The sequence below is a fragment of the Candoia aspera genome, chromosome 7 (assembly GCF_035149785.1).
Source record: "Candoia aspera isolate rCanAsp1 chromosome 7, rCanAsp1.hap2, whole genome shotgun sequence".
Taxonomy (NCBI): domain Eukaryota; kingdom Metazoa; phylum Chordata; class Lepidosauria; order Squamata; family Boidae; genus Candoia; species Candoia aspera.
In genome coordinates, this window is record NC_086159.1 from 74,388,413 (window position 1) to 74,402,262 (window position 13,850).

General features: G+C 38.7%; 1 protein-coding gene across 2 annotated transcripts in view; it reads left to right on the top strand.

Moving 5' to 3' along the window:
- Positions 1-13,850, top strand: part of ITPR2 (inositol 1,4,5-trisphosphate receptor type 2) — a 233,566-nt gene that overhangs the window by 120,053 nt on the left and 99,663 nt on the right. For both annotated transcript variants that reach the window (XM_063308132.1, XM_063308133.1), the window contains exons 36-37: positions 75-217; positions 2,492-2,600. In XM_063308132.1, the coding sequence (XP_063164202.1) occupies positions 75-217; positions 2,492-2,600 (252 nt within the window). The remainder of the gene's footprint in view (positions 1-74; positions 218-2,491; positions 2,601-13,850) is intronic.

The following is a 13,850-nucleotide window of genomic DNA, read 5'->3' on the forward strand; positions in this document are numbered from 1 at the left end:
TTTTCTGGAAAACTAGGAACACTTTATTATCCAGATGCCTGAGCAAAAAAACTCTTTTTATTGTCATTTTTAAGGATGTGGTGGCTTCCTTGGAAGAGCAATTCAATCCTATGATGCAAGCTGAATTTTCAGTGTTGGTTGACGTCTTGCACAGCCCTGAACTTCTCTTTCCCGAAGGGAGTGATGCTAGAATTAGATGTGGAGCTTTCATGTCCAAGTAAGTGCTGAAGCAAAGTCACTCCAAAACATATTTGACTTCTCACTTTCTGCCAGGAGGGTTTCTTGTTACGGTGAATCTTCTTTGTCATCCTCACATAACATGGAAAGTTAAGAGTAATTTACTTTGGAGACTGAAGGTTCATCTTTAATGAAGTGGGAGCTGTTAACAGTAGTTTATTCGCATCTGACTTGATCTGATCAGAGATGAACTGCTGCAATGGCATCTTATGGTACCATGAGCACTTCATACTGGCATGAATTTGAGTTACACAATACGTTTCTGACATTCCAAGCAGTACGTGAAGGAAGCACACTTTAGTAATTTCCAATCTATTAATGTTAAAAGGATTCTTAGTTTGGAACATCTCCAGAACATCACAGGATTGAATTAAAGTCTGGGAGTGGCTGTACATTTTGCAGGTAGATAAAATGGGTGGGCCCTATTTCCAAAGATAGGGATAAGTGAACATTGGTGAACTTTTCAAGACTGGAGGATTTGGCACTTCCCTTCTTCTTAGCTGGAGGATGGACTAGAAAAAAGGGATTATGCTTGCCAAAGACTGAAGGAAGCAGAAGAAAGAGAAGACACTGGATAAGGTAGATGGAACCAAACAGAATGTTCCTGGAAGTGCTCCAAGTTATTGCTAAAGACACTCAAGGTCAAATGACTTGAAATGGTCCCATTCTACCCTCAAAACAGCTGGTTTGCACTCTAAATGGACTGTTTTGATTTGAAACATTCCCCACCACCAGGAAGCCAACTTTGAATGGGTAAAAGACTGGTTTTCGTCTTCATGCAGTGGGTTTCAGAGTCCAGCCCATTTACCTTTTTCCTTGCAACTAGAAACCATTAGGGACTAAATAGCCTTTATATCTACCTGCAAAATGTACAGCCACTCCCAGACTTTAATTCAATCCTGTGATGTTCCATCTGCAAAACACCCAATTTGGGCTCAGAACACATTCAAAATGTTCAAAGAATGTCTATGTTCAAAATGGAAGATTTTGCACTTGAAATGGGGTTGTTTATACAATCCCCATGCTCCCTCTGTACATAATCACTTGCTGAAATGGGCGGCTATAGAAATAGAATAAATAAAATAAATAAATAATGAAAGGTATTTTGATCTTGTCAAATTGGGACCCAATAAGGTTGATAGAAAATGTATTTGAAGGCAGTCTTTCTGACACTGCAGCATTGGGTAAGATTGTTTGTCTGATTAACTGTATATAGTGTTCCGAAATACAATTTTCTTTTTGAAGAATGTGTTCTGCAGGCTGGGGAAAATGTACCCATCGTCTTTTGGTTGCTGAAACTTTGATTTGCAGTCTGGATGTCTGTTCAAAAGCACCTAGTCTTAGTATTAGCTCCTTGAACTAATTTCTCATGCAAAAATAGCTTATGCAAATTTAGAATAAGCAAGGAAATTGTACAGGTTTTCTACCTGGCAGAGGTTGACCTTCTTGAGTGTCTTTAGCAATAACTTGGAGCACTTCCAGGAACATTCTGTTTGGTTCCATCTACCTTATCCAGTGTCTTCTCTTTCTTCTGCTTCCTTCAGTCTTTGGCAAGCATAATCCCTTTTTTCTAGTCCATCCTCCAGCTAAGAAGAAGGGAAGTGCCAAATCCTCCAGTCTTGAAAAGTTCACCAATGTTCACTTATCCCTATCTTTGGAAATAGGGCCCACCCATTTTCATTTTGGTTCACCCATTCCCAGTGGCTGAAGAAAACTTGATTGAATTCTTTGGTTGTAATTCAGCCCTCTTCTCTTTATTCTCTTTATTGAGCTATTCAGTAATGGGATGATGCCAAGCTTTCAGCAAAGCTAAACAGTGTATTTATAGCCGTCCTCTCCAATCTAATATCTATCAGATGGTTTGGACTTCACCTCCCATGATAATATCCAAAATGGGTTGTAATCTAAAACACTGGAGAGGGTCAGTCTGGCAATAAAGGTCTAGGGAGTGTGACAGACTGTGAGTGTGTGGAATTCTTGGGGCTCTCTGAGCTTGATTGTTTGCTTGCAGACATTTAATTACCCAACTAGGTAACATCATCAGTGCCTGATATTCTCTTCTATTGGAAGATTGTGAATATATATTGTTCCTTTGCTTAAGTATAAATGCAAAGATTACATTTACAACAGAACCATTCATGAACTGCACAGTGTGAATAACACTGGAAATATAATATGAAAAAGAGCAAAGAGAAATAATCAGGACAAGCCCATTGTGCTTGGTGTTATATTTTGCCTCATGTTTTATTTCAAGGTTGATAAACCATACAAAAAGGCTAATGGAGAAGGAAGAAAAACTCTGCATCAAAATTCTCCAGACTTTACGGGAAATGCTTGACCAGAAAGATAGTTTCGTCGAAGAGGTATGCCTGAATCTTATTCCTAAAGAGCGTGTTGTATTGGCTATGGTATTTAAGCAGAAAGTCTGCAAATCTACTGGATGATAAATGCTTTAATCTGATTTTCGGGGCAAAGTAAATGGAATCTAGGGAAAAATTTGAACCATCTTGAAAAAAAGAAGTCTTAGTTGTTACCATAGAACTTTTGTAATACTGACTTTGCTCTCAGAGAAAGGTTAAGCTGGTGTTCACATTCATTTAGGAAAGCATCTTGAGTGTTCTTAACAAAGAGACCTACCACATGACCATATGAAGTGTTCCAGTTATCCAGTTTACACTATCACTCCTTTGATTTCAACACTTAGTCTACAAGCCAAGCACTTTCTCCTCTTATTATGTTGTTCTGGGGTTTTCCTCCTTACCTTTTGCAAACTTGGCATTTCCCTCTTGGGTGCCAAGGTTACAAGGGTTCTAAAATCTCAAATATTAAATCTCAGTTAATATTCATGGTTCATATGCAACCACAATTACTAGACTCTTGTTTTTATGTATACTAGATCAGTGTTTCTCAGCCTTGGCGACTTTAAGATGGGTGGACTTCAACTCAGCTTCAACCCCAGCAGGGCTGGCTGGGCAATTCTGGGAGCTGAAGTCCACCCATCTTAAAGTTGCTAAGGTTGAGAAACCCTGTATTAGACACGGCACCTATATTTAAATGGATGCTATAGCCAGATCACATTTTTTTTCTTCTCCTGAAGAAGTGCCTTCTGTTTTTTACCTTGTTCCCAGGATCATTGAGAATTTCTTTTGAATTTCTTCTGGAGATATTTCTGAACTCTGTTTGCTGGGGATGGCAGATACGTTTTTTCATTATGCATGTTTCCATCACTTGAATGCTTTCGTGGTTGCCCAGAAAGTCCAGTATGAAAAAGCTGGAAAGGGTATCTGCATGATGTTTTCCCTTAGGATTTAAATGAAATACGGGAAGCCCAACAGGCTGCAGATTTCTAGAGAGATCATTCTACAATGAAAAACAGGACCACCTCATTGCTAAATAAATGCAAGAACATCACAGCTTCTCAAGATTTCACTGAAATATCATCAAAGTGAATGAGTTCTGCACAACATTTGTTTAAAACATATATTAAAGTTAGTTGTGCTCAAAGCTGCTTATAATCAAAAGTGAAGACATCAGAACAATTCCATTTAAAACATTTCATTTTTAAACCAGCCATCCAGATTGTCAAAACAACCAGCTAAGCCAGATGAGAAGGCAGATTGCTTGAGAGTATTAATATTGAAAAAGTCAACTCACTGTATCCATAACATCTGGGATTGTAGGTCCTAAAGACCTATTTCTTTAGAGCATCCCGGTCTTTCTCCTTCTGGCTTTAACTAGTGGTAGGATATAATACCTAGGTGAGGTTGTGCTCCAGAGCATCTCACATATTCTTCCCCTAAGGTGTCCTGTGTAATGGCATCTTGAATCAGGTGCTGGTCATTTTGAAACCTATTCATAAAGCTAATTTGGTTCAGCTAATAAGGGCAGGGCAGTGCTGTTTGGTTGCTGAAGCTGGGGTCAGCTTCATGGGGAAACCACCAGAAGGTGTAGGTTTCACAGCAAGAGGTATCTGATGATGCTACTACCAAGCCTGTATGTTTTGGTACATGATCCCAGTTTCCAATGAGGAAGAATGGCTGTGCGGTTGAGTATCTCTCTGAATGGGTTCTGCTCCCGCTCCAACCAATAAAAACCTCTGCTTTTAAAACCATTGTGAGTGATGCAAAAGTTGTGAATATTGTATCACTTCGCAACTTTCTCTCTCTCACTACCCAGTGGTGTGAGTCACAGTTTTTTTTTTTAATGCCATATGAAAGCTGGTAAGAATAACTTGATAAATGCCCTTTTTTGGTTCTTCTCTGATCCTGTTATTATATATCACACTACAATAGCCTGCACCAGTGTGAGTAACTGGGATAAGCAATCTGTTAAGTGAATTTTAAATAAAGATAGATAGATAGATAGATAGATAGATAGATAGATAGATAGATAGATAGATAGATAGATAGATAATCTAGGCATAAGGAAAATGTATGAACTTTAGCTATTCAAATTAGACATCTGCATAGTTGCTTAAAGTGAATGCATGGTTCCCAACAGCAAGCTAGTGACTAAATTTATTAGTATTTACTTCTAATCTAGCTTTGCATTAGCGTATTGACTACATCTGGCTAGATTCAATCTATTGACTAGTATAAACAAGGAGATCTTTAAAAATTTCTACTGTTCAAGTTCAACAGAATTGTGCAGGACTAAAGATGAATCTAATCTACATATTTACAGGGTTTTTAAATTAAAATTATACCTGCCAAATAGCAGATAATCCAAGATATTGAATAACTCTTTTAGTTTGCTATGACTGGTCACATTTGCTTGTAAAGTTAAAATATGAAATATTGATTTATAACTAAAATAGGTTATAAACCACAATCTGTGATTCAAATGTAGTAACATTCCAAGTTAGGGAAAATTAAAAATATCTCAGCTACTCAGTCTCATTTCAGCTCATATATACAACACTAAACTACTAACCATAGGTTCATGGTGACAGTGTCTGCCTGCAGATCTTTGAAGGAACAAATATACTATAATATTTGAACAGTGCAATATGAAAAAGCATAGTTTGATAATGTCTTACGAGGTGGATTCTTTTTTGAAGAGATCTAATAGCCCTTTTGCCAGTAACATTTTTAATATCTAATTTATACTTGAATTATTGACATCTACAGAATTATTTTTATGACACCACTACTTCCTATTATATGTTTCTTTAAAAAGTGAGCATAAAATTGTGCTTCCATTTTCTATGGGCATTAAAACCCACCCATATATTTATTAGAGAAGCTAACAAAACAGAATCTTACAATGTAAAAGCAAAATGCTTCTATCTTCTTCAGTTGGTTTGAGTGATTAATTGCATCCATTGCAGAACAAACTAGCTTGAAGTACTGCTTGATGCGTTAACGATAATCTATATTTTATATGGTAGCTTTAATAAGGATACTACCTCTACGGACAGATACTGTATTTGTATTCTAGACTTAAAAATACTTTCAAGCTGGTTTCTCTTCATATTTATACAGGGGCCTTTCTGGAGGGGAGGTCTTGACTAAGTGAAGATGGTGGCCCACTCAACCACCATCTTGACTTTTTGATCCCTCCTGTGATTGCCCTTTATTTGAGTTTGTAGAACTGATTTTCAATATATAGTAGCAACTTTTCAGCTGAGCTGCTAAGGTATTGATTTTTTTAAATATTGGAACATTATATTAACTCCCCTCTCTCTGTATGTATCTCTGTATAAGTAAAATGGATCTGTACCGTGAACTGACAGTACAATCTTAAGCAAATATTTTGCCACTTGTGGGATGTCATAAAGCTCCAGGCTGAATGTCAAATGATTTCTGTCACTGAAGGTTAGTCATAAATCACAGGAAATATATCTCTTTGGTTATAGTTTCTTTTATTGCTCACATAATGTTTTGTGGTAGCCCATTTCCTCTAGAATGAAGAAATAGGAAGTTCCATGGGAAATCTTTAATACTGAGTTAGTTTCTTCCTTGGAAAGGATTACCCTACTGGGTTTCAGGTCTATTTGAGCAATTTAGATTTACTACAATGAAGAGATTTGTGCCATGTTGTATTGAAGTGAGGAGCTAAAACGATTTGCTGTGCTGAAGCAATTTTGGTGGCTTCAAACTACTTTGGGTGAGTTCAGCTCAACCATCTTCCCTAGGATGGGTTGAAGTGTTGCTAAGGTAGAAACTTCAGTCTGTGCTGCAGATCAAGCGTGCACTGAAGCTGTTCAGCCTGGAACACTTTTGGCATGTGCCAAGGATGCTTCGAGCTCACCACCTTCCATGCACATTGAAGGCAATCCCACAGCTTTTACAAAATGTTCCCAGCATGGAAGTATTAGAAGAAAAATGGCTAGTTTTAAGCCAGTTTGTCTGAACCTTTGAGGAAATGAAGGACTCTTCTCTAGACACAGCTCAAGTGTTTTGAAACATTGACTCATTTACAAATTAAGCTTGGAGAATCAGCCTTTCTTATCCCATGGGAGTAATTGGAAAAGTAGCTCCAGTTTTCCAAGAAGGAGACAGAAAGGACAAGCAATTTCCTTCTCCTTCTGCCTCCCTTCCCCAATGGTGTTCAAAATGTAAGATTTATTTTCTTAACTGTAATCAATTTCAAAAAATTGAAAGATTTGCTGTAGCTCTATCCAAACACATAAGGTGGGGAATAATGTCTAAATCAGAATTCCTGCACTGATCAAAGAGTTGGACTCAATGGCATTCGATCACTAAACACTATGATTCTAACTAAAGAAGAGAAAGGAAATACTTGTCAGCTACTAATATGTATCAAAGGTGAATATATTACTACTAAATTTAATTGACGAAGTATTATCACTGATGGGCTTTGAAGAAGCAGGATAGGAAACTTTGGTGTTGGAGAAGACTCCTGAGAATATCATGGACAGCCAAGAAATTAAAAAAAGGATCATCAAACAAATCAACCCAGAGTTCTCATTCAAGGTACAAATGACCAGACTCAAATTATAATATTTTAAATGTAATGATTGCCTATTCTAATGTACATCAGACTCATAAGCAGGGTTTCAAAGATATCTGATTTATTGAAGAATAGTATGCAGGATCACAAAGAAAGCTGAGAATGATGAAAGCGCGGCAAATTCAAACTAAAAACCCTCGGTGCAAACGAAATCCCTCCCCCCTTAGAATCTTATCAAGCCCACAATCCCAGGTGCTCCTAATGGTTTCTGATGGTCTGTGGGAAGAGTCCTTGAACAGAGAAAATAACCCAAATACATTCCATTGTCCTGATTTCACATACAGAGCTTGGTACAAGGTTTCACAGCAGCTCCCTCCCAAACAGAAACACCCGTCAGCGCCATGGCATGTGAAACGTTACGATGTATGAACTATATTGAAACAGTGAACATGACATTAAACATCTTTGAAGACCTAGATCCCTTCCCATAATGCTGGGAAAGATGGAAGGAAAGAGGAAGAGAGGAGTAAAGTTGATGGACTCGATTATGGTGGTGATGGACACACCATTGAAAGACTTGAAGGACCAGGTTGGGGACAGATCATCTGGAAGGAGGTTTATCTGCGTGGTCACTAAGAGTCAACATTGACTTGATGGCATGTAATCAAATTATCACTAATTATTCAGTCCCATTTGAGTTTTGCACTTGTCATAAAGTGCTGAAATTTGTGTTAGTCGCATGTGACTTCAGAAGTTATCTGCTTCCTGATCATTTCGTACTCATCAGATTTTCAGTGACAGATGGATATATTTTGTTGGTGGTAGCAGTTGTGGAGAGTTTTCATTCCCGCACTGACATTTTTTGGTTTACAGCTATATATATCATTTCAGCAGAAAACAGTGAGAAGCAGATACCCACTGTTACACGTTTCTGAACACACTAGTCGTTGTTCCACTGGAATCATTCTGTTTTTCTTTTTGGGTGTGAAGAAAGAAGTCACAGCATATGCTTTAAAGCATATTGCGTTTTTGCAAATGCAATCATGACAGTATCTAAGGAAAAATCTTTGATTTTTGATAGGAATCTTTTCCCTTATTCAAATCTTTTTGTCCAGAGCTATTCAATCTCTGCCATTTAAAAAAGAAATAATCACTATAGGTTGTGGATATCTGTTTAATAATGTATGTCATGATGCAAAATTGGGCCTTCTGCTACATATTATATTCCCTGAAATGATGATGAAAGCTTTTGGAGAGGACCAAAGTTCTTCCACTAGAGATTACCTGAAAAGACTAGCTTCCAAACCTGTATTTATTAGTACAGCTGCTTTGTACTGTACTAATGGTCGAGACAGGTAAATGAGCAGTGTGCTAGCTTCAAATGCTGCTCTGACTATGCTTATCCTCGAGAGGTGAGTGGGTGAGATTAATACACAATGTTAATATGGAATAAGGTGCAACAGGGCTGACTAAATTGGCCTAACATGTAAGTTGATTTTTTTTTTAAAAAAAGGAAAATAGAGGCCGTATCGCACGTTTTCTGCAATGGTGGGACACACAGAATTCTCTTAAGGTAGTCTTTTCAAATACTAGGTCCACAAGATGTACTGTATTGGCTTTGTGAAACCCAAATTTCTCAGCCAGCCTGGTCAGCAGTTATGGGTATTGAGAGTCGGAGTCTCCAGTGTAGAGTACATGGAAGACACTAGTTGGGGAAGGCAGACTTAGATTCCCTACTAGTGACTTACAGCCTCTTCAAGAGTCACCCAACTATAACTGTGTCAAGATAATAGTAATGAGGACAGATTTTATATTCAACAGTGGCTCAGTAATTGTCATGAGCACTACTTGTTAGGACAGTAGTGTTGCAAGATGCTACAACTGACTAATGGGAAAATGCCATGGTTGTCAAATCTCAGCTGATTGCTTGGATGAAAGCAATCCGAAACTGTAATGTAGCCTGTTCTCCATTCCATGCTAACAAATACAGGATGCCCGTAGCCCGTAGCTCCATGCTTTTATCCCACAGTCTTCCTTAGGTAGCAACTAGTGAAAATTTATATTGCTTTATGTGTGAGCTAGTGTGATGTGGAATTAAGGCACTGGATGACAACTGGGGAGATACTCCCCACCTCTCCTTGATTGTATCTACCTGTCCCATCAGATCTGGCAGGAGAGGCATGTTACAGACTGCCATCTAATGGGACCAAGGAAGAGGGCCTTTTCTGTTGCGGTGCCTCCCCTGTGGAGCATCATCCCCTTAGAGATCACATTGTTGGCCTTTCGCAAGACCCTGAAGATGTGGCTGCATGGGGGCGGTGTGTCAGTTGGAACCCATGAAGTGGTTATGTTTATGGCTGTTGTTTGTATCTTGGCTGCCACCTGTGTTTATTCTGTATATCTTTTGTGTTGCGTTGTGTTTAAAACAGCTGGTTTGAATAGCTGTAAGCTGCCCAGAGTCACTTGTTTGATGGCCGGCCATATAAACCTAATAAAATAAGTAATAAATAACCAAACTGAAGAACAATATATTGCCTACTTTGCTTCGCAAATGGGCCCCCTTCTGCCTTTAAAGAGACCACCATCTAGGGTGGAGAAAATTATCCAAAGAATTCAAATGCACACATGCATTATAAATGAAGGCTCGGTCAACATTTGATTTCAAACAACCAGGCCTGTTTGATAATCATACCTTTGCTGGCCCACTGTCAGAGAATAAAATTGGAAGAGAAAGAGAATGGCACCCACTTCAGTTTTCTCTGTGATTTTTTTTTTCTGAAAAAAATCTGTGTTCTGTGCTTTCCTTTCTGTAGTCAAATAGATACTTAGGAGAGACTGAGCGTAATTAATGCTTTTCTTTGTTTGGTTTTAAAGGTTGGTCTGCCTATCTCAATCACTGCCACTTGATTTTATAAAAATACAAAGATTCACAGGGAGCTCATTGAAGTAACATGACCACCATTTTAACATTGCATTAAGCAATTTTGAAACAAGGGTTGAGAGACCAGCTGAATGCTAGATCATGGGCAAAAAAGTCTGATCATTTTCCTAGATTCCTATACTTCATTGCCTCTTCCAATCTTTCTTCATTGGGTAAGCAAGCCAGTCTTGTCTGAAGGCCCCCATAATACTTTCCCTGTAGCAAAGCCATAATTCTTTTACATCTAAGCCTGGTTTGAAAATAGTAGCCTGCAAAAATATAGTAGGACATTATATTTTACCCTTTCAGGCTATACTGTTGCCAACCATATCCTGTAACCAGCATCTGTAGGTGGTAGAAATTTAGTTATCTTATCTTACAAGTGGAAGACAGAGAAGATTGAAAAGATGCAGGGACTATTCTGGTTCTGAATTATTTTGTAGATCTGTGATGTTGTGCTCTTTCCCGTTGATTGGTGCAAATGTATTATTGCTCTGTCTGATATATTAAAAAAACCAGCCTCCTGTTTCGTGCTTCAGGATTGCACCAGAACCAGGAGTGAGCAGAATCTGAAACATCATATTAAGCACTGCCAGTGAATATTTATGATACTCCTGGGGAGTCGACAGTCAAGAAAATAAAGCTGACATGTTGTACATATATAACAGTCTGACCTCAGTTTTAAAGCAAAATGTTATAAAAATAGCATAATGGCCTCATTCTGATAGTTTTCATTGGTTATAGCAATGAAACTAGTTAAGCCTTTGCACTTTGAACATAAATCCACCCGGCTGGAGGTTACAACTCAGGTTAGCATATAACACCTGATTTGTTGGCATTATACAGTGAAATAATTAAGGCTGCAGTCCTGGGTGCATTTGATCTCAGGTGGGAATTGTGCTCCCAGATGAGCATGCTTTGGCATGGGCTGTATTTAATCTTCCCTTTCAAAAAGAAAAAAGAAACACAACTTAGAGATGTTTTCTGAACAAACATCTAGCTCTAATCACCCCTACAGAGAGACTGTAGCCTGGAAGGATGGAGGATAAAGACGACAAGATCAAGTCCTGATTGCAAGAAAGAGGCAAGGGCGAAGTGCTAGGGAAGAAGAGGAAGTAATGAGGAGGCATGACAGAACAGAAGCCACCTAGAGAAGTTCAGTGGCTGTTGAGTTACCTGGGCCTGGAAGTTAAGTAGTAAGAACAAAGTGGGAAAAGGCATGAAAGAGTTTGTAATGCGTTGGCCCCAGAAGATGTTGGAGTTTGTAATGTGTTGGCCCCAAGTTGTAAGAGAACCTAGATGAGACACTTCCTGGTTTTCCCCACCATCCCGTCTGAGTTTTCTCTTCCCTCTCCCTCTCTCAGAGCTCTCTTTCCTCTGTTCTTTCTCCCCGACCCCCCAGAAGCCAGTCCTCCTCTTTCTTGGGAACTAATAAAGGTGGTTGGATGTATTCATGCCTGAATCTTTATTTCTCTAATGAGGTGGAGAAGGGAGGAGGAGGAGAAGGAGAAAGAAAGAAAGAACAAAGAAGTGGCTCTACAGCTTTTTCTTTCTTGCCATTGAAAGGTGGGTCATTCCAGTGTAGGTGGCCCTGGAGGTGTGCCCAGTGGTTCACTTCAGAAGAACCACTGGTAAGAGGTATATTATCCCCTCCCTATAAGAATGTCTCTGTTTCTGTTATTAGATTGTTATTTAGCAATTTTTTTAAAAAAAATCTACATTTGAAAGAACCTGGAAACTAGTTTTAGGTTACTGCTGGTCTGGTACAAAATTTTCGTTTATCGAGGTATTGCCAGTTGCCAGTGTGAATGGTTCGTATCCCAGGTGGCAATTCCATTCCAGTGACTTTTGACCTCTGTGATCAGAAATGGCGTATGGAAGGTCAAGTGTTGCAGGTAATAGCCTTCAAAGATGAGCCTATCCATGCTTCAGAAGTAGCTCCAGACCTGTGTGATCTCATACCATTATTCCCCAGTGCTGGCTGGGGAATTCTGGGAGTTGAAGTCCACACATCTTCAAGTGGCCAAGGTTGAGAAACACTGGATTATTTTCTGCTGGTATCTCTGAAAGAAAGGTGTTTCACAAAAGCAAAACTGTATTGCTAACAGATAGAAGCAGTTCTCTATTGTATTGCAGGATTATTAATATAACACTGAAGTGTTTGCAGAGAAGAATTAAAAAAAGAAATGCTCTCTGACTTGAGGTGCAGAAAATAGCACCATTGTTTAAAGCCGTTTGTCACGTTGCCTCACCAGATGGCAGCACTTGACTGACTTTGGGTGGGATCAGAAGCTAACAGAGTTGAGCCTGGTTGGGACTTGGATGCAAAAGCTTGAGGAAATCCAAGTGCTGTGCACTACTGAAAAACATTCCAGTTGAAAAAAAAACCCCAAGTGTAGACAGGAGCAACCCACTACTGTATTTTTTCCAACAAAACCATGAGACATATTCATGAAGTTACAAGAAGCTGAGCTTCACTTGGATAAGACTTTACCTTTTTTTATAACTTATCTTTGAAAGCTATGTCTTGCATCCTTAGGAAGCCCTCCTGTATCTGTGATTCTGAAGCTTTATCATCTACCTATCTTGTGGAACAGAAAAAATAATAAGCAAGAACTTCCATTTCCATTGCCTTCTCTTCAATGTAATAATAACAATATGTGTTTTTTTAGTGCATCTCTCTGTGCCTTTAAGTATTCACTGAAATAAGATCAAATGGAACATAGAATGGAGCCTTCTGTTAAATGGCATCCACTCTATGTAACCTACTTCTTCGGGAAAATTGACAGTTTCCCATTTTCATCTTTTTTGCTGTCAAGTTTCAATATTGTATCACAGAAATAGGGGAAAGATAGATCATCTTAGCTAAACACCTCTTTTGAGAGAGCTTGTGTGTAAAGGATGTTTCTTTACCACTTCTCTCCATTTTCTGATCTTCAGTTCATAATGAAGAACTTCTTAAATTCATCTTCAATTGATAATGTGCATTGAATAGAGAATACAGAGAACCAAGAAAGGCCATACTTGAGTATTGATTCTGATGATAGATCTTCTGCTTGCACATAAGAACATAACAATAGTCCTATTGGATCAGGCCAAGGCCCATCTTAGTTTAACATTTTCTTTTTCACAGTAGCAAAACATCTCCAGGATACTCATAACCAGGAGGTGGAAACTTACCATTCTTGTTTTGCTTGTTCTCCTGGAGGAGTGCTGGCCCTAAACTGGAGATGCCCTTTGGTCTTCAGGTCTAATAACCTTTGATAGACTTGTTTTCCATATATTTAGGTAGGTTGGAAGCCATAATCACATCTTGCAGAAATGAATTCTACAGGTTAATTATGTGCTACAGTGAAGAAGTCCTTTCTCTGTTTTTTTAAATAAACTGCCTTCCAGTCAACTACATTGGATGATCCCCTGGTCCTAGTGTTTGGGAAGAGTGAGGAAGATTTTTTTTGTCCAGTTTCTCCATGCCATGCATGATTTTATTCATCACAAAATTTTGTCAACCTAATCACCTTTATTCCCAGGTAGAGTCTGAGACATTCTCACCTTTTCTTACAAGGCAGGTGTTTTAACTCCCTGAGCTATTGGGTCCCTTTGATTTCACTTTTCCCAGCTGAATTCTTCCCCAAATGTGGAGATCAGAGCTGTGCTGTGACCACAGCATAGATTGATAACAGTATTAAAATCTTGGCAGTTTTTATTTTTCATTGCTTCCCTAATGCTCCCTAGCATGGAATTTGCCTTTTTCATAGCTGCTTTGCCCTGAGTTGAT